Source organism: Lampetra fluviatilis, chromosome 44 (assembly GCF_964198595.1).
Source record: "Lampetra fluviatilis chromosome 44, kcLamFluv1.1, whole genome shotgun sequence".
Classification (NCBI taxonomy): Eukaryota; Metazoa; Chordata; class Hyperoartia; order Petromyzontiformes; family Petromyzontidae; genus Lampetra; species Lampetra fluviatilis.
The window spans coordinates 1,335,743-1,361,096 of record NC_136318.1 but is presented as its reverse complement, the minus strand read 5'-3'; the positions used below and the strand labels follow the sequence as shown (position 1 = coordinate 1,361,096).

Below are 25,354 nucleotides of genomic sequence, written 5' to 3'. Positions count from 1 at the left end.
TTGTGAAACCCGATCTTCGCGCTTTACATTCACACGGCAGTGATATCACGTGACAATTGTCTCGGGGAATAGCATGCATACATTTTCTTCATTGTAGTTCATAGGAGCTCGATCGTGGGCTTGTAAACGTGCGTGCATTGCACATATTTATTCCCACTCTCGACCGTACGTGTGCTCGTCTGCGCTTATGCCGAGCGGAGCATAGCAATCACCTGCCATTGTTTGAGGCTAGACAATGGCAGAGGTTGCAATCCCCCCCCCCCCCTCGGATCCACCAAATGAGATTTAGCCTGGCGGAATGTATCTGCGGGTACTGCTGCACCATCCCAGCGTCTGACACATGTGCCGCTCGCCATTGCTTCATCATAGCCCCCTTGATAATCACGTACCCGTTACAACAAAGGCACTAGTCCCCGCCGTGGCCACCGTGCGATGTACGATAATTGGCGCTCCTGTCAGGTGTCCAGCAGCAGCAGTAGCGTGAACGTCGTGAGCACCCACGGCGTTGCCATCAGCCGTCGCCTCGTCCGCAAATGGGGGGGGGGGGGGGGCTGGGAAACGAATCGCCCCGGATGGGCCCACACCGCGTCGCTCCGTTCCGTTATTGCGAAGCCACCGCTTTTAAATCGAGATTGAAGACTCACTTCCTTTTTCAGAACTGATGTTTGTTGTGTTTAAGTGACGTGTTGTCCTCCCACCCGCAACCTCCGATTGGCTTGGTTGGCCACGTACTGTGCGAAAGAAGTTCGACACGCGTGCGTGCTAAAAGAGAGCATGCACACGATGGGGAATGTGCAACTTGAGGTCGTTTGATGTCGGACGGAAAATGAAAGAAATAGGGAGAGAGAGAGAGAAATTCGTGCACAGAGAAGATGAAGGCATCAAGTGTGAACTTGTTTTATTTTATTGTATTTGTCACCACGGACGATCCCGTTTAGCCAGTTGCCCTGCTATTTTAAACGGGAGATCCGCCGTGCGTGAGCACAGCAACAACAACAACGTGAATATTGCCGACTGCAGGCTCCTTACGGAATATTGCACACCCGAGTAATTGACGGCCGTGAGACTAACTGCACACGAATCAAATTGGTGTGCAAGCGTGCGGGAGAAAGAGGCGCCCGAAAAAACACAACAAGTCAGGTACAGGTAAGCCCTGAGTTTTGAAGAGGGGAAGGGTTTGGCGGTGCGTGCAGCCATTGGAGAGGAAGTTTCAGACAACGGGGGTCGATGCAGAGACGGCGGCCGCGCTCTTCTGATAGCGAAAGGCCATCACGATGGCGCGCAATGTTTCACGGACGCAGTCTGCAGTAACGGCCGTGCGCTGCAGATCGGTGTTTGCTGCGTGTAATTCCAGTCGAGTAATTGGCAGGCAATACGACTCGCATGTGGACCACGACGCCAGGCCACGGTGGCCTGGTCTCCGTGTCCTCTGTGAAGCAGACGGCTCGTATTCTGTGGTTAGTGCTGCTGCTACTGCTGCTGCAGAATTCACTCGTGATGGACTTTACGAATCGACCCACGCGCCTCTGCAACCTCCGCCACTTCTGCACCATTCGCCACCCCGTATTGTCAAAACGATGATGATGAAAAAAAAAATTTCTGATTAAAAAAAAATGTAGGCTTCTAAAAAACTGTTTATAGTCACACCGTCAATGTCAACTTTTAAGACAGGAGCTGCAACACCTGAAAGCACTCTACAATGAGTTGGCACTTACAACATTAATACATAACATACAATCAATGGTGATGTGTAAACCAATTAAAAGTTGCATTGACAAGGCCATTTATCCCCACCTCAAATGTACATCAGTAAGGGCAGTATAGCCTTGTAGCGGTTAGTACGATAACTGCTTCCCACACATGCACACAAAAGACAAAGATTCCCCGTATAGCCTTAACAGACTCTTGGGGCAAGCGATGTTAGCGCCTATTAAGGTCAGCACGGCGCACAAAGATGGTTTGCACCATGCCCGGCCACCTTTGTGTCCCCAATGGTGATGTTTACACACCGATCCAGAGGAGGCCTAGAACCATCACCGATGTTGGCTGTGAGCAGGAATGTACAAGCACACGTGTGCACACACACACGCACCCCACGCCGACTGCGATCTGTGTTTGTGTGCGAGTCCAAGCAAACACACAGCGCGCAAGTTGCACAATTGCGAGTGCGTGTCTGCTACGTTGGCAACCCGTGTACTTTCAAATTTGCAGGCCACAATCCAATTTAAGTTTTTGCATTGATTCACGTCCATCCTATTTTTATTTTTTATATATATTTTTTCAAATTTACATTTCAATTTGCGAGTCGCGTGGGGCACCGCACACGGACGCGCAAGTATCGACTCATGCACGTGGCAGGCCGGGTTACATATCTCCAAATTAATTGACTGCCGCAGTGGCAACTGCATAAATCACGCACAGGAAGCCCTAGCGAGCGCGAGCGAGGCAGACTCCACGTTGCCACGGCCACTCCGCGTGGCAAAGCCAATTCCCCCAAAAATATTTCCGTGTCTTGATTTATGCGCCCGGGCGCGGCACATTAGCGGAGCAGGGTGGATGTATTCCCCGTGAAGTTTGCTGCACTTACAGCAAATTGAACGCACTTGAATGTGCATTCGATTCGGGTTGCCAGCGTTGCTTGGTGGGGCCGTTGTTTTCGAAGGATGAGGGAAGACGTCGCCTGGCATTGATCCAAAAGTTCAATGTGCGGGTTGCTGCCAGGGCCCTCTGTTGATATTTTAAAGGGGACATTTGTAGTCGACAAATTTGAGGATTTACAAAGTGTGTGCATATGCGCATTGGCGCCCGGGCACTGTTGATGTTGTTAGCAAAGCCGGTGATTTTTATTTTTTCCCTGTTGATTATCGTCGCGATCGGCGTGCGTGTGGGTTCGCCTTACGTGTGGCCAATGGGCGTAGTTAAAGAAGTGGATCGTAACCTCACAGTTCAAGACGCAAATCTTCGAGCTGTCGTGTAAACACGTTTAAACGTGGAGAGATGTTATCTCCCTCGCCTGGTACACAGAGGGTCGTGGGTTCGATCCCGACCCTGACGTCTGTATATTTGAAGTTTGCATGTTCTCCCTTGGTCGCGTGGATTTTTCTCGGGGTCCTCGTGTTTTTTCCTCAGTAATTTAATACATGCATTGCCTGCCTAAACCAGGGCCTAGTCTCACCAGTTTGAGACCAGAGAACGCCAAAAGGCGAACACTGCAACGATGATGCTCGGAGTGAACAGCTACAAAATTAAAAAAGCCAGGTCGTTGCGCCGCCTTAACCCAAAAACATTTTATTAATCAGTCACCTTCATTTAACAACTGCTTAACGCGAGCTATTCAAGCTGTCACATTTCCATTGTTCCTGCACTGTTGCGGCTTTTGGCAGCCTTTGGTCGATAGCGCTGGTGGGGGACAGTCGTGACACAGGCTGCCTCTGGTGCAGTCCAATCCCTTTCAAGGACAGCGCAGATATCATCAAACATTTGTTTGTGTGGTTTTTTTTCCCATAAGCACGTGTGGTTCAATCTTGACTTAAAGCTTTCGTGGCTGCAGGAATTAATATTCTTTGGGTTTTTCGGTAAAGTCACGGAGATAGGTTCAAAGAAAATAACAAAAAAAAAACTACGACGTTTCGACCGCAACACAAGCGATCGTCGTCGACTGCTTGTGTTGTGGTCGAAACGTCGTAGTTTTTTGTTGTTTTTTGTTATTTTCTTTGAACCTATCTCCGTGACTTTACCGAAAACCCCAAGGAACATGTGTGGTTCATGCAGACCTGATGTCTTGTAATCAGTGTCCATCTATTTGGTGTTTTGGACATCTGAACACCTCCCTGTATTTAAACCAGAGAGGGAGAAGCCTTTTGTTATCATTAATTATCTTGATACTGGCTAATTGAGTCCCAACAAAATGAGCTTCGACTTCGTCGAAAGGTAAGCACAGCTGGTTTTCATTTGCTATCGCGCTTACAGCGCTGCTGTTACGACTCCTCCATGTTTGGTGTTGCTCGCGTACAAACCAGGATCATGGAGGCGGGGTTAGCGGATCACGCAAACGTCACCGTCTCCTGTGAGACTCGTGACCCGTGAGGTGGTCAGGACCCAGCGGGAGGACAATGTCCCGTCTGTGCGGATGTTGGAGTATTATCACCCCCCCCCTCCTCGCTAAACGGAACAAGCAGAACATCCCTGTGTGTCATGTAGGGGTGTGTTGGTTTGTCACGCGTCTCCTTGCTGCGTGTAATTGGTGCGTGTGATTGGCGCGTGTGCGCGTGTACGCGCGTCAGGGGAAGCGGCGGTGCAGCGGTTAGCGCGCTCCGCTACGAACCCGGCGACCCGAGTTCGATTCCCCGCTCACGGTCAACAAGAGTGGCAATTATCTGACGGGATCCTGGGCCTCCCCTAGGTGCACTCAGCCTCAAATGAGTACCTGATGTGGTGTGTAAAACGTCGCCACTGGGGAGACAAAGACGGCCGGGCGTGGTGCTTGGCCACCCACCCCTTTGTGTGCCGTGCCGGCCTTCTTCATAGGTGGTGCTCGCTAACAGCACTTGCCTCAAGAGTCTGTTAAGGATGTAGGGTGGGGGGACCTTTGTCATTGTGTGTGCTGCGGTCACCGTGACCTGGTTGGAATCCTCGCTATGCACATCGGTGGCAAGTAGCATCTCATCATTCCCTGGGGGTTCTCCCCTAGGTCAATTCAGCCTTAACTGCGCAGGCTTGTGCACTCTGTAATCTTTTTTCCGAGCCACGACTTTCAAACAAGATGTAGAACATAAGTAAGGAGCGCCGCTCCACAGTCACTTGTGCGTCTGCCCAACGGCCTTGTGCTTGTTACACAACGCCGCCGCTTTATTTTCCCCGACTGCTGCAGACGGGTTTTTTTTTTGCTCTCATTATTAATCCTGACAGTTGGAAAGAAAAACCTCGCTGTATCTTGTCCCGTAGTTTCTGAACAAGATTATATGAAAAAAAAATTGGGGGGGAATTTCTTTGACTCCTGATGGCGGGTGGGGTGGGCTCTGTGATCACAACAACCAATCACAGATTGGCTGAGCCCTCTAGATAACGGCGCTTGTCGAATAATAGGAGTCATAGCGCACTCATTTCAGGGCCCGTTAATGTCACGTTTGAACCCACTCACCTGGCATCGCTTGGGCCGTGAAAAGAAAGCCCTCGTTCAGAACTATTTCGTGAATGAATTGACCAATGGGAAGCTGTTAGCGGCGACTCGTTTGACCTGGTTTGGGCCCCTTTTGTATGGATTACAGACGCTGGAATAAACCGCCGGTTGTAGGTAAAATATACCCATGAAGGGACACAGTCTCACTTGTTCACACTTTCATTCTTAATGACCAAGATGACCTTTGGACCAGAGCACCAACTAACCGATCATTTTCGTTCTCTAGCCTTATTTACATTCCGGTGAACGGCGTTCTGATTGTTAGACCTCCCGCACCGTATATTTAGCTTGCTAATTTTTTAATTGAATTGCCACTGCAGGTAAATCAATTAACAGAGTGTGCGGTTCTAATAATTGAAATTGGGAGCCAGGGAATTAAAGTGAGAATGGAGCATTGCTGGTGATTGCACGCTTTGGCGCTGTGCAGTGCACTGTGCATGCGTGCGCTTCATGCACGTGCACGTGCATTTGCTGTGTGGTTACTCGTGCGTTCCTTGTTGCGTGCGATTGTGTGTGTGAGCGGCAGTGTCGTGGTTAGCGCTACGTTGCGCTACGAACCCGGCGGCCCCAATTTGATTCCCTCTCAGGGCCAACACCGGTGGTGATTATCTGAACTGGTCTTGGTCATCCCCTAGGTCGACTCAGCCTCAAATGAGTACCTGGTGCAGTGTGTAAACATCGCTGCTAGGGAGACAAAGGCGGTCGTGCGTGGTGCTGGCCACCCACCCCCTCGTGCGCCTTGCTGGCCTTCATAGATGCTCGCAAACAGCACTTGTCCCAGCAGTCTGTTAAGGCTGTACAGGGGATCTTTGTATTTTGTGTGCACGTGTGGGAAGAGGGAGTGGAGCGGTTATCGTGCTGCATTGTCCAGCAGGGGTTCTATTTGGCTCACGTAACCCACTCGCCACCATTCCGTACAAAATTAGTTAATCCCGAATTCAAAAGCATCATGTTTAAGCACTAAACCACTGCTCACACCAATGCAGGAACTTGCCCTAATGGTATACGGGTCGATATATCTCTTGATTGAAAGTGGGCACGTTACGTGCCCCCTTTCCTGCATTGCTTAGTAGTAAAGGAAATAGCTTCTGAGAGCCCCTTTATAAGTGCAGAGCGCCACTGTTATTGCCCACGCACGACTTGTACAGCCCGAGGTGATTGTTGCTTGCTTCGTACGCTCTCTTTCAGGAGGCACACCCATGTGTCGGTTACTCAACTCGTCTTAACGGCACCCCTGCAGCTGCGGTGTGCTTTGAATGTCCTGGGTTTGCCGTCAGTTTTCTCCGTTTTCCATCCCCGTGCAATCATTTTCACGCGCTTGTGCCACGGACGCGGGCGAACGCGCATCGCATCTGTGCGAGAGAGCCCGCTGGCGCAGCGGCCGGGCGCCGCGCCGTGAACCCGGCTACGACCCGAGTTCGACTCCAGCTCACGGGCCACCGAGTGGGGGAGACAAAGGCGGCCCGCCGTGGTGCTGGCCACCCATCCTCTCGTGCGTCGTGCCGGTCTTCAAATGTGCATCGCTAACGGCACTTGCGGCGACGGCGTGTTTAGTTCTCTACGCGAGATCTTTCTCTCCACGTGGCATAGACAACAGACGTAGCGCACACGTTTCAGATCTTCATGGCTGCCCTGTGTAAATCTAATTCAAAGTTGTTGTTTTTTTGGAGAATTAATGGGAAGGCATTGCTTTTGCTCTCTGTGTACTTACATCAGTTGGTTGACGGTGCCCCACAGCGATTTGGCGCTGAGATGTGAACACGGCGACCCGAATTCAATTTCCGTCCACGTCCAGCATCAGCGGGGAGGGCGATGTCTGACCTGGTCCTTCACCGGCTAGCAATGACCAGCATGGTGAAGTATGGTCAAACAACCCCCCATGACCCACGGAGGATTGAAAATGTATGTAACCCACGTCGCCGTTGTAAAAGCAATGTATCCGGTTTCTCCACGGCTCTATAGCTCATATCCTGTTTTTTTCAAATGATTTACAAGTACTCTCTATTGTTATTGTAATATTTTGGGAGAAGAAGGTAAGGCCCACTGAGCTGCATAGCTCATTTTCAGAAGCGACCTGGCCACAAATGATAGCCTAACGAAGTGGCTCATCACGTGGAAATTTATAGCAGCCAAATACTCTAAATTCGTGTTTATGAATGTCGAGGGAATAACGGAGGACCCGGAGCAAAATCCACGATACAATGGGGAGAACACGCACACTTCAAATATACAGGTGTCAGGGTGGAGATTGAACCCACGACCTCCTGTATATCTATGGGGCATAGAGAGGAAATAAAATCACAAACTTAAATATGTATTTTTTAAAAATAAGGACGTTTAATTGAATCTTAAAAATAGCACCGGGATTGACTGATCTGAACAGCACATGTTGACATAAAGGAAGCTTGCATTTTGTTGCCGCGTTTAAAACAAAACTCACAAGCAGCAGCAGGATGCTCACAAGCCTTCTGCGAGCCTCCTCCACTCGCCATCATCAGCAGCTCCACCTCCTCTTGTGCCGTCCCTAGCGCGTCTGGGAGGGCTTCTCCGCAGCTCTGTGTCTGCACCGCTGACCCTATTGTCCAAGTCCAAACAGAACGAGGTTCCGACTCCTCCGACTTGAGCTGCTGCGTACTGTCAGTCGTGGTCATCGTGCCGTGCTTACTTGTCCTTGCTCCTGGCAATGACGGGTCTGAAAAAATCCTGTGCTATGAATTAAACAAAAATCAGCTCCATAGTTTATCTTGTTAAACCAGAATTTAAATACGGTAGATCATAGATTAGAATCGACGATCATCGATTATCAAAACGCGCGATAATCACCAGTCATCGTTATTTATAACAGCTTATTTTAGCACATTATTGTGTAACATGTTTTTGGGTTGTTGTGTATATGTTTTTTTAGCATTTTACATTTGTTTACTCTATGAAATTGCCATAAATAAACATACAAATAGACAAAAAGAAATATCCCAATGTAAAAAGTTACCGTATTGACTGTACCGTACTAACCACTCCAATCTCGAAGGCGTCATCGGAATGGAAAGGGGTTAAGTGAGCAAAACTGATTCACCACCGTGGTTTTTTGTGCATAAGTTGATCAATGGACTCCCTACACTTGGGAATATTATTTAGTCATGAATAGCTTCTCACATTCGGAGCCGAATATATCAGCAACGGCAGGCAATTTTTTTCTTGTTTTAATAAATTAGCGTGCTTGTTGATCAGTTCTCAATAGTTTCCGCGACCTCGGAGGATCAGGGAGGCATTGGCTACTGCGCCCTGACCATGAAACACTGTCCACCTTGGACATCACCGACCACTTTTACCTTCAGCTGTATTGAACATTATTCATATGTCATGGAACCTCCTTTGCCAGTGTGGAGGAAGTTTCAACGTAAACATTTTATATTTTTGAATCAATCGTTGTCAGTGGAAGAGGAGATTGAGTGTTTGGGCAACACTTGAGCAATTGGAGGGTGTCGGAAATGTGGGGCAGCCCAGATGTGGGCCTTTGCGAGATTGAGAGCGGCAGTGGATCGGGAGCGGACCTGGCATCGTCGCACGTCAATGAAGGGCTGAATGAGAGAGGCTCGGCCTAAGAACGGGGAGTGAACGGACGATGCGAATGTGGTGTGTTGTGTGGTGTGGATGTGAAAAAAGGGCATCACGCAATGAAATAAGCGATGGGCACGGTTGGCTACGTATGGTGCGAAAGAAGTTAAACGCACATGCATACATGGTCAGGTCGACAAGATCAACTCAAATCCGAGATTAGCGATTAGTGGGATTGATGTGTTTTATTAGGAACCCGTTGGCTTTCGTAATCTCATTGTGATGTAATAATTACCGCACGGTGAAATTCCAGGTGATTTTCTAATTGAGCCTTAATTTCTCTTGGGGAAAAATGTAGGGTTATTGCAGCTTTGTGTCTTTTCTGCTTGCCTTGGAATTGCTTTTATGATATTTAAAACCTACCTCGAAACTAATTATTCCGCTTTTCATCGTGTAATTTAATTCGTATCGTCATCTCTCAAAATCATCAGTACTGTGTAATTATAATTGTGCTTTCAATTGCCAAGCATAGGAATGCGTTAAGTCCTTCACAGAAGCTCCTACAGATTTGCGTCGTCATTTAAAAAATGGAGAAACGACCCCAAAAGAGACGGCGTAAGTTCAACACCTGTACCTGCATCAACTGCATTGCTACAGAAATGTATTGCGGGAGAAGGATTCTGCATCTACACCGCACCCAAAGAGTGCAAATGAGACAAATGTTGCACACAGAAGTAGACCCTGATGATGCAGGCAGTGATGAGAAAGACACTGGCATATTTGGATGCATATATAGGAGGGACAAATACTTTTTAATTAAAAGTGCGATCTTCTTGGTTCTTTCAGTAAAGTCACGTAGAAGGGAAATAATCAAAATAAAACACAAAATAATTCTCACGACGTTTCGGCCACAACGCAAGCAGCCGTCCTCAGGTGAAGACCAGGTCTGTCGGGGAGACAGTTGTCTCCAGCGTCGTGAGAATTTTTTTTTTTTCCCTTCTACGTGACTTTACCAAAAGAACCAAGAAGATGAATCCCTGCAGTCACGAAAGCTTTAAATCGAAATTTAAAAGTGCGATGTTCGAAAAAATGTAAGGAACCGTAAAGAGAGGAAGACCTCACAGAGAATGTCTCTATGACGACATCGCAGGAGATTGCTGCCAGACAAGACGTGGCCACGACTTGAGCGTGGAGGCACAAAGACAGAGGAGGGTTGAAACAAACGACGAGACGTGCAGCGGACCGTGGCAAGTACCCCGACGTGTTACGAGGCTAGTCCAGTGCAACAGAGTACACAGGCCCAGACCCATTGGTAATTGCTTTGGGAATGGAGGCTGCCTTATCACACGTGTGTGTGTGTACGTGTGTGTGTGCGTGTGTGTGTGTGACATGGAGTGGGGAGCGGTAATGCAACGGTTAGCGCGCTTTGCTACGAGCCCAGCGACCGGAGTTCGATTCCCGCTCACGGCCAACACCGGCGACGATTACCTAAATCGGTTCTAGACCTCCCCTAGGTCGACTCAGCCTCAAATGAGTACCTGCTGTATTGTGTAAACACCGCGACTGAGGAGACAAAGGCGGTCGGGCGTGGTGCTGGCCATGCACCTCCTCGTGTGCCGTGCCGGCCTTCATAGGTGCTGCTCGTTAACAGCACTTGCCCCAACAGTCTGTGAAGGTTATACGGGGGATCTTTGTCTCTGTGACCTGGAGTCGTCTGTCGTTCCTGTTCGTGAGCATAGCGGAGCTCCAAGTGGACGTTTTTCTCTTTAAAAAACAAAGCTACGAGGCACAGTTGCCAATGTGTCATCCAGAAAGCAGAATTCGATTTTGTAATCCTTTAATTCTCGGCACAAAAATCCCATTGCACTCCGTCATGGAGTAGCTGTGTTACTAACCTCTCTACGGAGGCATCAAAGTAGCTTGGTTTTATATTCTTTGCCAAAATCAGCTAAGCTCCGAACAATTATTCCTGCTGCTGCTGCTATACAAAGTACAAATGTGGCGAACGGTGGAAATCGTTGGCCACATTTGTATAATTCAACATAAAGCGTCAGTACTCTTTGGTTCTTTCGGTAAAGTCACGTAGGTAGAAAAAAAAAATTATAAATCACGACGTTTCGATCGCAACACAAGCGGTCGTCCTCAGGCAGAAAAAATTATCCAGCAGTGGAACTGCTGAACCTGGAAGAAACACTGGGTGAGTGAGTGAGTTAGTGAGTGAGTGGGTGAGTTAGTGAGTGAATGGGTGAGTGAGTGGGTGGGTGAGTGAGTTAGTGAGTGAGTGGGTGAGATAGTGAGTGAATGGGTGAGTGAGTGAGTGGGTGGGTGAGTGAGTTAGTGAGTGAGTGGGTGAGTTAGTGAGTGAATGGGTGAGTGAGTGAGTGGGTGAGTGGGTGAGTGAGTGAGTTAGTGGGAGAGTGAGTGGGTGAGTGAGTTAGTGAGTGGGTGAGTGAGTGGGTGAGTGAGTCGAAGAAACACTCTTCCTGGTTCAGCAGTTCCACTGCTGGATTATTTTTTCCGCCTGAGGACGACCGCTTGTGTTGCGATTGAAACGTTGTGATATATTATTTTTTATTTAAAAAAATTACCTACGTGACTTTACCGAAAGAACCAAAGACTATGGATTCCTGCAGTCACGAAAGCTTCAAATCAAGAATAAAGCATCAGCTTTGATTGATGATACGGATCTCACTGATTCACTTCAGTCACTTCGCTCACCGGTAGCCAGTCACCTCCTCATCGCTCCTCTATTGCTACTGCCACGGTGACTGTGCCCATCCCATTTACCTGTTGATTCTTCTCACCACAGTGGTGACTCGGTATAACAGACTCGGACTGATTTGTGTTTTGCTGCACACTGTGTTCAACCACCGCAAAGCCAGACACAACAACTCACTCAGCCACTCACTCACCACTCACTCACCAACTCACTCACTACTTACTCACCACTCACTCACCAAGTCACTCACTCACCATTCACTCACCAACTCACTCACCAACTCAATCACTAAATCACTCACGACTCAGTCACCAACTCACTCACTCACCAACTCACTTACCCACTCATTCACCCACTCACTCACCCACTCACTCACTCCCCAACTCACTCACCCACTCACTCACCCACTCACTCACTCACGACTCACCAACTCACTCACCAACTCACTCACCAACTCACTCACCACTTACTCACTCACCACTCACTCACCAAGTCACTCACTCACCATTCGCTCACCAACTCACTCACCAACTCAATCACCAAATCACTCACTCACGACTCAGTCACCAACTCACTCACCCACTCACTCACCCACTCACTCACCCACTAACTCATTCACGACTCACCAATTCACTCACAAACTCACTTACCAACTCACTCAACACTCACTCACCAACTCACTCACTACTCACTCACCAACTCACTCACCAACTCACTCACCCACTCACTCACCAACTCACTCACCTACTCACTCACTCACCAACTCACTCACCAATTCACTCACTCATCAACTCACTCACCACTCACTCACCACTCATTCACTCACTCACCACTCACTCACCCACTAACTCACTCACCACTCACTCACCCACTCACTCACCACTCACTAACTCACCCACTCACTCACCAATCACTCACCCACTCACTCACTTGTCACTCACTCACTCACCCACTCACCACATTGCCGGTCACAACACTGATCTTCCTGCTTCTTCCCTCACACCGCTCCACATTTTGGAATTCCCGTCTCCCATGGTCGTCTTTTTCCCCCGAGCCCCGGTGATAATCTGTGCTCAGTTCAAGTCAACGTCTTACACTCTTATCTGTTACAATTTACATTGTGCCGCTTGTTGCTGGCCTGCTTGACGTCGTTGGGCCTGTGCTCAGCAACTGTGTAAAAGGTGGCACATCTTCAAACTTTTAATACGAGTGTTTTCTCTTAATTTGTATTCTCAGCTTCCACCGCATGAAGAATAGCTGCTTAATTTCGTCTGAACTACACGCGTACTGATTTAAGCGGTAGGCCGCTACCAGTCTTTAAACCCCTTTACCACATCCCCGTTATCAAAGCTGATCATATCGCTTTGTGCATTTTTCTAAAAAGAAAATAATTATTCTTTCATGCAATTTTTGCTTTGAAAATCGGCGTGCGCTTTCAAAGTATTTTAAACATTGATGCACTAATTGAAGAGGAACGCTTTAAGTCATTGCCAGCTGCGAGGAATGCTTGGATCTAAAAACACTGACGAACACCGTGGATCAGGGAACAAATCACAATCACAGACCAGTGACAGAATAAGAGCCAAAAGCCAAAGGACCTCTACGAAATTCCATCACGATTTCTTTTTTTTTCAGACGTTCTCAAGAAAAAATAGAGGCCCCCCCCGCCCCATTGTACATTCAGCAGCGTCCCATTTTACGATCCGCCGCGATAAGAGTACACGCAGATCACTCGCGTGACACAGTCCACGCTCTGACAAACAAACAGCAGCCTTGGCATTTAATGGAGGTCCTCCGTACGGTGTAATAGGGGCCAAAGAGGCACGCGGCCTCTAAAATGACAACAACCCACGGGCTGATCATGATCATTCCAAATAGGTTCACGGGCAGACCAACCCATACAACTTTCGTGCGGGCTGTTTGGATGAAATCTGTTGAGATTTGCTAACGCTATTTATATATATGTGTGTGTCCCTACCGTCTCGCATTCGTTCGCCGTGACCAACGAAGGCAAAGGGAACGCACGGATGTGCTTGCGTGCCCATTGAGCGCCACCCACAAAGCGAGCTCCAATATATGCCCCCTATTGTTGCCGGGTTTTGCAGCGTGGCCTGTCGCGTTACCGAGCGACGCGGAATAACTTTGCCGTTTCCAGCCGCGCTTATCCCGAGGGGGTCTCGGAATGGGTGTTTAGTTTCGGTGTGGCCCCATTACGACAACCTGCCCATCAATTTGCTTCATTTCCTTTTATCGTGCATCATCAGATGAACTCCGCTTATCCCCCACCGACATACGGCCCTGTTTTAGAGAGCGTTAAGGTGCAATGCTCGTGATATTTGTCTTTAAAGGGGTGGAGGTGACAGGGGGGGGGTTATCTAGCCTGGCCGATTTAGTTTTTTCTGGTGATTTTTTTATCTGACTGAATTCTCACTCTATATCAAGTTTCTCCATCTCCGCTCTCACACATCCGCTTGTTTGCGCCGGTCGTCGTTCTATCATTGTTATTTCATTTTGTTTCAGGATTAGTGAGCTCACACGCGCCCCTGCTTCAAAAGTCCATTTGGTGTTGGGGGAGGGGGGGTGGCGCATTTTACGCTCGCAAAAACAACCGTGAACAAGAAGTATTTGTATATATGTTTATGTTTAGATGCAGGGTTCATGCGTGTGTACGCGTGCGCGAGTGTGTTGCGGAACAGACTAACGAACCCCCCATTTAGGCCGCCGTTGCGTCAAGTGCTGTCAGCGAGTAGCAGGACTTACGAAGGCCGGCACGGCACGGCGTGCGGCGGTGTGGGTGGCCAGCATCATGCCCGGCCGCCTTTGTCTCTCCTCAGGGGGCAACGTTTACACGCCCGCGCCGGGTACTCATTTGATGCCGAGTCGACCTAGTAGGCGAGGCCCGTGACCGGTTCAAATATTCGCAACGGCGATTGATCGCGAGCGGGAATCGAACGCGGGTCGTAGCCGGGACTCCGCTGTGAGATGTTGCGCTTCAGGCTCTCATCAGAGCGCGCGCGGGGCACTCATCACGAATTAATTCCGTCTTGTTTCAGCAAGGCCGTCGTCACTTTCATTACCTTTAGAGGTGCCCCATACCGCTAAAGGTGAAGTTAAACATCACAATATTTGCCCAATAACGTAGCTTGCGACATTATTGGTTTCTATTTTAGCTTTTTTTGTTGCTCCGTCTTAGATGACCTTTTGCGCCGGGGAAATGAAAAGTTGCATTTTTGGGACGGCGACGTTGTTAGGAACCCGCTCCTGAAAATGAGAAAATGTTGCGTTGTGATTGGTCGAAATGAGGTCCCGTTGCTTTGACAGCACAGTCATCAACAAGGGCAGGGCCGCCGCTAGAAGTACCCTGGTGGCATTTCCATAGGGGGTTGGGGGGCACCTTTGAAATTAATTTGAGGGGGGGGCAGCGGTGGGGGGGGGTGGCAGCGGTGGGGGGGCAGTGGTGGGGGGGGGGCAGCGATGGGGGGGGGCAGCAGCGATGGGGGGGGGGGGGCAGCAGTGGGGAGGGGGTACTGTATTTTACGCTCCAGGGCAACAACGGCTGCTGTAAAAAACACAAAATGGCAGCCAGTTTTACTTCCAAAGGTTTTTTTCTGAGTGGGCAAAAATGTCAAAATGAAATAAATGGGCAATATTACTCCGTGGGGTAATGTGAATCTATGGGCATTGTAAGTCTCTGGACAGTGTTAGTCTATGGGCAATGTCGTCGATCGGTAATGTTAGTCTCTGGACAATGGGAGTCTATGGGCAATGTTCGTCTCTGGACAATGGGAGTCTATGGGCAATGTTCGTCTGTGGACAATGGGAGTCTATGGGCAATGTTCGTCTGTGGACAATGGGAGTCTATGGGCAATGTTCGTCTCTGGACAATGGGAGTCTATGGGCAATGTTCGTCTGTGGACAATGTTAATCGATGTGCCATGCCTCTTCTCAAAGTCGTCAGCGATCATATCCTTGTCCATGATAGTACTGAAGAACTTTGCATTAGATGCTCCCAGTTTAATCTATTAGATAATTCCAGTTTCATCCATTAGATATTGCCAGTTTCATCCATTTAATCAAACTTGCGTTTGTACTTAATTCGCTGTCTTCCTCGTAATTAACTTCTTGTACGTATACATTTCCCAGTCTCGTGTTTCCTCATTAAATATATACAAGTTTGCTCAGCTCTAATAATAACGTTCTTAAATCCAACCTCCAGGTTTGACTGACTGACTTTCTGTGTGATAAAGAAAGAGTGAAGGAGTGGTTCTATACAAAACCGACGTGAATTATCCCGATCAGATGACCGCTGCCCCTACCACCCTTCACCTACCCTCATCCATGCCCATTTCACCACGTCACGCTCGTGCCCCATACCCCAATGCCTCTCGTCCACGTTGCACCCATCAGACACCCTCACTCACCGCCACATTCCACCTTATTCTGCCTTACCTACCCCAGCAACATCATCTCCATTCCCAGCCCCCGTCCCTCCATCCATTCCGTCACGTGCCTCACTGATTGCCGTCGGAACCATCGAATTCCCAACTGGAACTTCTTGGACTACCGCTCGCTGGGGCCACATATAGGACCAAGCGTGAAAGCCAAGACTACTGATCACACCACTGGGGCTGCCACGTGACCTACCAGGATGCCACTGGGACTACCACGGCTAACAAGTCATTGATTGTTCACTTACATACCCACGTAGACTCTCAATTGTATATATATATATAAAGACAAAGGTCCCCGTATAGCTTTTAACAAACTGTTGGGGCAAGTGCTGTTTGCGAGCACCTATGAACGCCCGTTACAGTACAGGAGGGGGGTGGGTGGCCAAGACCACGCCCGGCCGCCTTTGTCTCCCCAGTGCCAAAGTTTTACACACCGCTCCAGGTACTCGTTGGAGGCTGAGTCGACCGAGGGGAGGCCCAGAACTGTTTACAATATCCGCCCCTGTTATTTGTAGTGAGTGGGAACAAACTCATTTCACCGGTGTCGTAGCGCAGTGTGCAGACCACTGTGCCACCGCTCCTCACTATTTTATTTGCACACACGCACACACTCAAATCACCCACTGGAAAGTCACGGTCCATGCAGGAATTGCATGGAGTTTAATTCTCAGAATCGAATATGATTCCTGCAAGAATGGCCCAGACTCCATTGTACGGATAAAGGTGATCTCGTTTCCAACTTCTGGTTAGGTAAACAGCGTTGTGCATTGGGGCAGAATGAAAGTTAGTGGAAGGTTTTGCTGCACAGAGACAGCAGTGTGGGTTAGCAAGGAGATTGCCCCCATATTGACGACACGTAAGTGCAGAGATGTCTTCGTTTTGGTAAATGGCCAAAATTTCATGAGGAAGACTTAACATTACATTTTTATCGATTGTGAAAACGGGGTTTTTTGCCTGTGGTGAAACTTCAATGATGTAAATCGCATTAAAATAACGGTGAAAGCCTGTCGGAAGTTGCAAGCAAAACGATCCTCCGATTTATACCGCGTCGTTTCGATTTCTCGCGAATGCCGTTTGTAATTGTGCCAACGAAACCAAAGGAACACGTTCGCGTTCGCGAGTGACTCGTCCCGCGCTTCGGCGAGCCGACCAAACTACGCAGTCGGCTGCTTTCATACTCCCAACGCAGCGATCTCGGTGCCACCCCCCGCAAAGGGGGTGAGGGATTTCAACGCAAACGTCGGCGCGTCTAAAATTACGTGGTTCCACGTTTCATTGCAGCCCAACGGCGTCCGCTGCAGACGGCGATTGTGCAGAGTGGCTGGACAACGTGGCGCCTTCCGTCGCGCCGTGGTGCTTGGGCACGTGCAACAGTGCGGAGCCAGGTACCCCTGCATGATCATGAACACACACACACACTGTGCAGTAAACTTCATCGACCGCTAAGTGGTGGTAAGCTCATCCATTGGGGCCCCGTGCCACGGAATGCTGGGTAATACCCACGCGGGTTATGCGGTGCTGCTGGCTGCTGGCCGGGCCGGCGTGTCCGTTACATCTGTTGTCATGTTGGTGCCCTGAGAGGGATTCTGGGTGCTGTGAAGCCACCTTGCCTCCCTACCCCGACGGTCTTTAGCCCACCACAACAACAGCCGCCGTTCGCCACTTAAGTGGCCGTGATGTGAACACGGCTCTCGCACCAGGCTATGCACGTTAAGACCACGTGAAGTGGCAGGAGTTCACAGAGGCCGATCTTGACACCGCTGGTATCGGTCATCGGCAAGTCCACTCAGCTCTGCGTCCCTCGCGCCCACCGCTACTCCTGCTGCACCCCCACCCCCCACCCTACTCAGAAAGGGGCGGGGGTCCAAAGAAGGAGAGAAGGGGCGGCGGGGGGACCTACAGAGGATGGACTCCACTCTTGATGTATTGTTAAGAAAGCATTGGAGATCAAACACGTGCAGCAGGCAGTGTACGCGCGTGTCGCTGATGCGGCTGCGGGACAACTCGTCTGGTCCTATTGTTCGGGAAGCATATAGCCACTGGGGCTTGGGGGACGGGGTTTATTAATTAAGGACAATGCTAAGTAGCTCGATTGGCGAGAGAGGAGTGAGAGCACGCTCGTTACCCGGCGTGCGCCTGGCTAATTAGCTCTGCCGTTGCTGTGCACGTGTTTGCTGGAGAAAGCAGTTAGAGAGCGGGAAGCCGTGGCTCTGTGTTTCTTGGAACTGATGGCGCTACTTGATGCCAGTTCTGCTGCTGATGGTGACGGAGATGACAATAGGTATGATGATTACGAGATTACAATAGATACAATGATGATTACGGGATGACAATAGGTACGATTATGATTACTATGATATTAGCCAGCCTGTGAGTTACAGTTAAAATGTGCAACCACAAAACCCTGTGTTGAAGTTGACCTGACTGCGCTGGTTCGATGCTTTTACATCCCAGCTGAGACTTCATTCCCTATGGAGGCAGCGGGCGCTGGTGGATCGCTCACGAACACGTGCGTTTGTAGGTTGAACTTCTTTCGCACCGTACGTAGCCAACCGTGCCAAACGAGGCGCCCACAAGGCCATGCGGGAGGTCCGTACGGCACATTTTGATGCCAACCATCGTAGAGTGGGTCTCTGCGGTGAGTGACAACGTCTCCTCTTCGTGAAATGAACGCTGAGTGTTCACCGCCAAGAATCGGCGGTGAACTGGACAACCACCCTGCACCTTGAAGACATCTCGGAGCGGGAGAGGGTTCCTATGTATTCAGAAACGCAGAGCTTGGGCAATTGTTGACACCGGCCCATCGGGTGGCCGCCTTACCCCGCTTGTCTGTGGTTCCTCGCTCCCGAGCCGTTCGTAACAACCGTTATTCATGCCGTAAGGGGATGGAGCCTTTTAATTTCATGAGCTTAATGCTGGCAAAAAATGGTCCCGTAGATAGCACTGAGCATCCTTGGGGAACTGATCCCGGTCAGAGGAATGTGGAATTCGCACCACGTGTTGCATTTGAGCAGCGAGGCGCTTTGACTTTTTATTCGCAACACTAATTGTGGTTATAGTCATGCAATCAACATACCAAGTGGGGGGGGGGGGGCGCATTCTCAGGGGAATTGGTCTGCAGTAGAGAAAGGATCGTGCTGACAATCGCTCCTTTCAATCGGCGTATTTCATCTAAGATACCAGTGAACATTCCTTCACATCTTGCTCACATCACTCGTTGTACACATTCACGCAGAAAACTAAACTTGCCCATCAAATGCACTATTTTGACGAATCAATTTCAGATTGCAAATTGCTTTCCCACAAAAATTTAGTTTAACTTTATTTTTTGGGGGGTTGGGGCTCAGGCTTAGATGTCGACTCACGCACGCAACGTTCAAGCGGCATGGTGAAGTCGGCCACAATAGAGGTGTTTTTGGGTTAAATCGCGTGAATATAAATGTGCCGTTTAAACCCGCCACCGCCCGACACGGCCAATTAGTAAGGTTTGTCACGTAAACAGAACGTGCCAATTCGTCACTAGTACAGCACTAACCGGTGTGTTGGAGAGTTAACCCACAACATGCACAATCTGAGTACCGTGCTGTGGTACTAGTAACGAATTGGCACGTTCTGTATACGTGACAAACCTTACTAATTGGCTGTGTCGGGCGTTGGCGGGTTTTAACGGCACATTTATATTGCCGCGATCTCACCAGCCGACCGTGTCGGAGGAGAGCGAGCGAGCGAGGGAGCATGGGGGGTGCGAGGACTTTGCTTCGCGCAAAGTTATCGTGTAGCTTCATGCAGTAGTGTGCATCGTCGTCATGATTTTATTATATATTTTTTAATTGACGCATTGCATTCTCTCGAGAGCGAATGGAATTGCTTGCTGCAGGACTGGCGGGATGTGTTTTAGATAAATTTTACTCTGCAAGAAAAAAAAAAATCCGGCGGCCTCGTTTTTCCATGAGCTGCAGTCCGTTTGAAAGTCGAGCCGCCATAGGGGGAAGCGATATGAGACGCAACGAAATGTTTGGGCGTTTCTGCCGTTGCTTCATCAAGGCAGGCACGACCCATCCGTTACGGGATGTAGTGTGTGTATGAAATGTGCTGTGTTTTTGGCAATAGTCACGAATGTGATTTTTTGAGAGGCGGTTTTTGCAATGTCCTCTGCGCCGTTGCATAATGCACTCTGTTGCCAATGATAATTTTAAGGTGAGTGGCCGAATCGGTGACAGAGAATTCTCAACCGTGGGGAACGGCATAAGAGGCCCTCCTGTGCCCATTACAGGGTGGATTTGCGATTCATCCACTTAAAAGTGAAAAGCAAAGTGATGCTTTCTGATTAAATTTCCCAGGGGAAGCACACATATCGCATTAAGATTAAAGGGTTAAGAAATTCGCTGTGTGGCACACAATACACTATGTCGGCTGAGTCCAAGATTGTATTTTATGCAAAGACCCTATCAGTCTTGTTGTGAAGGTACGATGATGATGACCATGCATGCACTGTGCCAGACACTCTTAGACTTGAAAGGCAAACGAAAAATAACGTGTATCCAAGGCTGTGGAAATATCTAGCAAAAGATCTGTCGACTAAATTGGCCCTTTGTCTGTGCTCATGGTTTTATTGGTAAACCTAACAGGAACGGCCTTTGTTCCGTGGTATTGCCTGTAACCAGATTGAGAACCAGGCCTCAGGGAAAGGTCACACTGATGCCTGGGTGTGCAGGGACCGCCTGACCCTAGTTAGTAATTCCCCCCCCTCCCCTACCCAAACGTGGAATTCTGCAAGGTCATGGATTTCTCAGGTTGGCGGCCTGTGGACCTGAGCCGTATTGGTCTCTCGGCCCCGCTGTGCGCGAGCAGAGTGTCACGGAATCCCGCACGGGGCTCCCCGCGGCACTGCCGCGCGCGCCGCACGTGAACTCGTGTGAACTCGCCGGGAGCGCGCGCGACAGCGCTCCAAATGCGTGCGCGCGAGCCCGCGTGTGGCAGCTTGCCGCAGGCGAAACAACCGGCCGCCCTCGCCACTAAGTGGCGGTGACGTCAACACGGCGCCTGTGCCATGCCAGGTGCACTTTGAGGCCACGCGAAGTGTGGAAGGCTCGCTGGCTGGCAGAAGGCCACGGAAGAGACCCAGCAGGTGCCATGGGTTGGCTGACTGAGATGGATGGCAGATGCACCAACTGTGCCCCCCACTGTGCCAACTATCGACGTTTTAGCCGCCCGGCGCTCCGCTCGTTGTTGTGAGCGTCGCTCCTCTGCCCTCCGTTGTTGCTGGAGGGCGACTGCTTCCAAATTTCAAGCAGCATCCTTCACGAGCCTCCTCCAGCACCCGCACACACGCAAACTTGTCCATGCATTTGCTCGCCCTTAAACGTTTACTCTATGCAGAACAAGCGAAAGATCCCCCCCTGTAACCTTGACAAACCATTGGCACGGCACACGAGGGAAGGGCGGCTGGCCAGCACCATGCTCGGCCACATTGGTGTCACCCAGCCACTCATTTGAGGCTGAGTCAACCTAGGGGAAGGCCGAATCGTCTCCGGTGTTGGCCGTGAGCGGGAATCGAACTCGGGTCGCCCGGTTCGTGGCGCTAACCGCTGCACCACCGCTCCCCACACACACGCACACACGGCCACATGTACGAAAGGGCCCAACACTAAACCTGTGTAATTGTGTGGCTGTAGAAGACAAAAAGAGAGAGACGGGAGTTAGAATCAGCCGGGGAACAACAGAAAACAACGTGCTCCGTGTTCTCCCAATAAAAAGTCGAGACTGCGGTTCTTGGGCCAGAGCTGGTTGCTAACGTTGGCTGTTGTAATTCACTTTGTGTATAATTATTTTTTTTCCCCCCGCCAATCAATACAGGCAGATGCAGTAACAAGGAATGTGAGATGATTAAACACCCTTGCAAGTGGCATGTCTATTATTTAATTTAATTTATTATTTTATCTTTAGACGTGACTTAACCGAAAGAAACAAATAATAATTCCTGCAGTCACGAAAGTTCTAAAAATTAAGATTTAACCACTTCTACGGGGAAGTTTTAAACTTATCTTCTTTTTTCTCTCTCTCTGACTACTTGCTCTCTCTGCCTGTGTCCTTTCTTTGGAATGTTCACACTTAAATTCTAAATTAGCAATCTTTGAAATACGTAATCAACCAGGCTATGCGTTAATTGTGTGTTGACCGACCCTCTGTGTTGTATTACATTACATTTCGATATTTTACTAGGTTATTTAATTTTAGTGTGTCCTCCTGATTTTCAGGCTTGCTTGCCGTGTCATCGCACTTGCAGCACCACGTTTTGTTGTCCACTCATTGATATGCTAATTTTTTCTCTAACCCCCCTCCCTCTCTCTGCGTCCGCCCTCCTCTGTCTATTTAAGGCCACCCCACAGAGACGACCACCTCTCTCTGTTGCCTGTGTTGCTCTCTCTATGTATCTTGGTGATATCTGTCTGCTAATATGTCTGTCTATAGTTTTCTGGTTAGATTTTATGTCGCTATTTCATTATACCTGATGATGATTGCTTGTGTTGCAATCGAAACGTCGTATTCTATTATTTAATTTAATTTATTATTTTATCTTTAGACGTGACTTAACCGAAATAAACAAATAATAATGTCTGTGTGTGTTGGTGTGGGTGTATGCGGCATTGTTTCCGCACTTGCCCCAACAGTCTGTGGACACGTTACGGGGGTCTCTTTGTCTTTGTACGCGGTAGTGTAACGGGTAACGCGCTGCGCTACGAACCCGGCGACACGGGTTCGATTCCTGCTCCCAGTCGACACCGGTGACGATTATTTGAACTGGTCCTGGGCCTCCCCTAGGTCGACTCAGCTTCAAATGAGTACCTGGTGCGATGTGTAAACATCGCCACTAGGGAGACAAAGGCGGCCGGGCGTGGTGTTGGCCACCCACCCTCTGGTGCGCCGTACCGGCCTTAATAGGTGCTCGCTATCAGCACTTGCCCAAATAGCCTGTGTATACTACACGGGGGAGCTTTGTCTCTGTTGTTTGTGCTGTGTGTGTGCAGTGGTAGTATTGTGCCGGTGTCCAACGGGAACGCCTTAAGTTACCGGCGCGTATCTCATAGCGTCGAAAGCGCGTGTGTGCGTGCGTGCGTGTGTGCGTGTGTGCGTGTGTGCGTGTGTGCGTGCGTGCGTGCGTGTGTGTGCGTGCGTGTGTGCGTGCGTGTGTGCGTGCGTGCGTGTGTGTGCGTGCGTGTGTGCGTGTGTGCGTGCGTGCGTGTGTGCGGGTGTGTGCGTGTGTGCGTGCGTGTGTGCGTGCGTGCGTGCGTGTGCGTGTGTGTGCGTGTGTGCGTGTGTGTGCGTGCGTGTGTGCGTGCGTGCGTGTGTGTGTGTGCGTGCGTGCTGGCGCCTTTCTGAGGAGCAAACGTCGGTGGCCACCGGCCTGCAAGGCGACGGCCGGCGGCTCTCGCGGCCGCGACTCGTGGATTTCCATGTCAACCACTGTTGAAATGCGAGGTTTTTTTGGGGGTATTATTTTCTAAAATCGTTTCTGTTTTCCCCCCACATCCTCTCTCACATCATACATTGCGACATCCTGACATTCTGGACGGCAGGGGGCTCGACGGGCGGAAGGGATTTTCCCCGCGGAAGGCGGCGGTCTGGCCAGGTCATGACCGTTCTGGGCTCAGGTGTTTAACGCTGGCCGAAGGTTTAGTAATCGGACCGCGTGTTCCTGCGTAGAAACGCGCGAGCAAAGCTCTGACGAGAGCGGCGTGCGCGCGGATGCGACGTTCCCGCGCCGCGCGTGCCAGGCGTCACTCCGTGGCAGGTTGTGCCGCGCGATGCCGGTGAGCAGGGCGCCCTCTTCGTGTGTTGTTCACATCGGTCGTGGTGACCCGGGATTCATTTCAATTGGCCACGCGCATCGATTAAAGAAAGTTGCACGCGAACCCTCTGCTGTGTCTGTTGTGATAGTTGAACTGGACGTGGAATTATTCTTACAGCCTAAACGTGTGTGTGTTTATTTTGGGGAGCGGTGGTGGAGCGGTTAGCGCCACGCTGCGCTACGAAGCCGGTAACCCGAGTTCGATTCCCGCTCACGGCCAACACCGGTGACGATTATCTGAACCGGTCCCGGGCCTCCCCTAGGTCGACTCAGCCTCAAATGAGTAACCGGTGTGGTGTGTAAACATCGCCACCGGGGAGACAAAGGCGGTCGGGCGTGGTGCTGGCCACCCACCCCCTATACGGGGGATCTTTGTCTTTGTTTTTCTATGTGAGTGGGGATTGGTAGTGTCGTGGTTAGTGCATTACTCTAGAAACTCGGCCACCCGAGTTTGATTGCCGCCGACAGGCAACATCGGGAGTAATGTCTGAAAAGTTCCTGGGCCTCCTTGAGGTCCACCCAGCCTTAAATGAATACCCGATGACATTTTTTAAGATCAACACTGGGGAGACAAAGGCGGCCAAGCCCAAAAGTGTTGTAAGGCTATACGGTGATCTCATTTCTTAAAATCCCAGCAATACACGGTTCAATTTCTGGCACCGCACATCAACGCACATCAATGACCGTGAGTATTTGCAGATGGCCAGGATTTTTCCCGCAGATCAACACTTTAGTCCGAGGTGTATGTTTGTTGAAGTTCTTTCGCACCGTAGTAAGCCAACCGTGCGAATTCGATCAGCACGGTTAGCTACGTATCGTTACTTTTGGAAGCAAAAGTGAGACACCGTGTGGGTTTCTGAAAACAGAGTCCACTTTCTAATGTTGATCGACGCCCGCTACTCGAACTTTTTGTAGCAGTATGGCGAACGGTGGATGTTGTATATGTCACGGTCACTAACACCTTGGACATATGTCTGCCCAATTGTGCCATTTACTAGACACATTTACGAGACGCATGCACGAGGCGTCTATCAATTAATCAATTAACCGCCCCACCCTCCCCAGATGTTTAGTGAAGCTGCCATAAGTTTACTGTGCAAATTCATGCAAGAATCAATGATTTGTGTGTATTTGTTGTTGTCTGTGCTGTTGTTTCCGTCTCATGCGTGCAGTTTTGTCCGTGCTAGTACCCTGACAATTAGCATCTTGTATGAATGTTTTATGATCCATCCGTGCGTGGGTAAATCTTAAGAAACGATTTTAATCAGTGAGTGGATACATCACAATTACGATGCTCACACAACGAAATCAGGGACATTTCATGCCAGTTTCAAATGATGAAAATACATGAATAGGTTTTCCCCTGCCTGGCGATAAAACTCGGAGGTGTTAAGCTGTTCAAACACCAAATATAAACCTTTTGCAAGGAATCAGGTCCGCATTGACCACACACAGACGACTTCGTGGTGAGCATGCAAATGAAACATGCTCTGGTCGCCTTTTGGCGTTGTTCTCAGCACGGTTGGCTACGTGTCGTTGCTTTGGAGGCAAAAGTGAGAAAGCGTGTGGGTTGCCCTGAAGAATGCGTCTGTCTCTGGTGT

The 25,354-nt window shown here is 49.7% G+C and overlaps 1 protein-coding gene across 1 annotated transcript in view; it reads left to right on the top strand.

Moving 5' to 3' along the window:
- The window catches only part of LOC144947167 (uncharacterized), a 124,568-nt gene that overhangs the window by 76,047 nt on the left and 23,167 nt on the right, over positions 1-25,354 (top strand). The window contains exon 3 of the mRNA XM_078876358.1: positions 17,186-17,289. Coding sequence (XP_078732484.1) covers positions 17,186-17,289 — 104 coding nt within the window. The remainder of the gene's footprint in view (positions 1-17,185; positions 17,290-25,354) is intronic.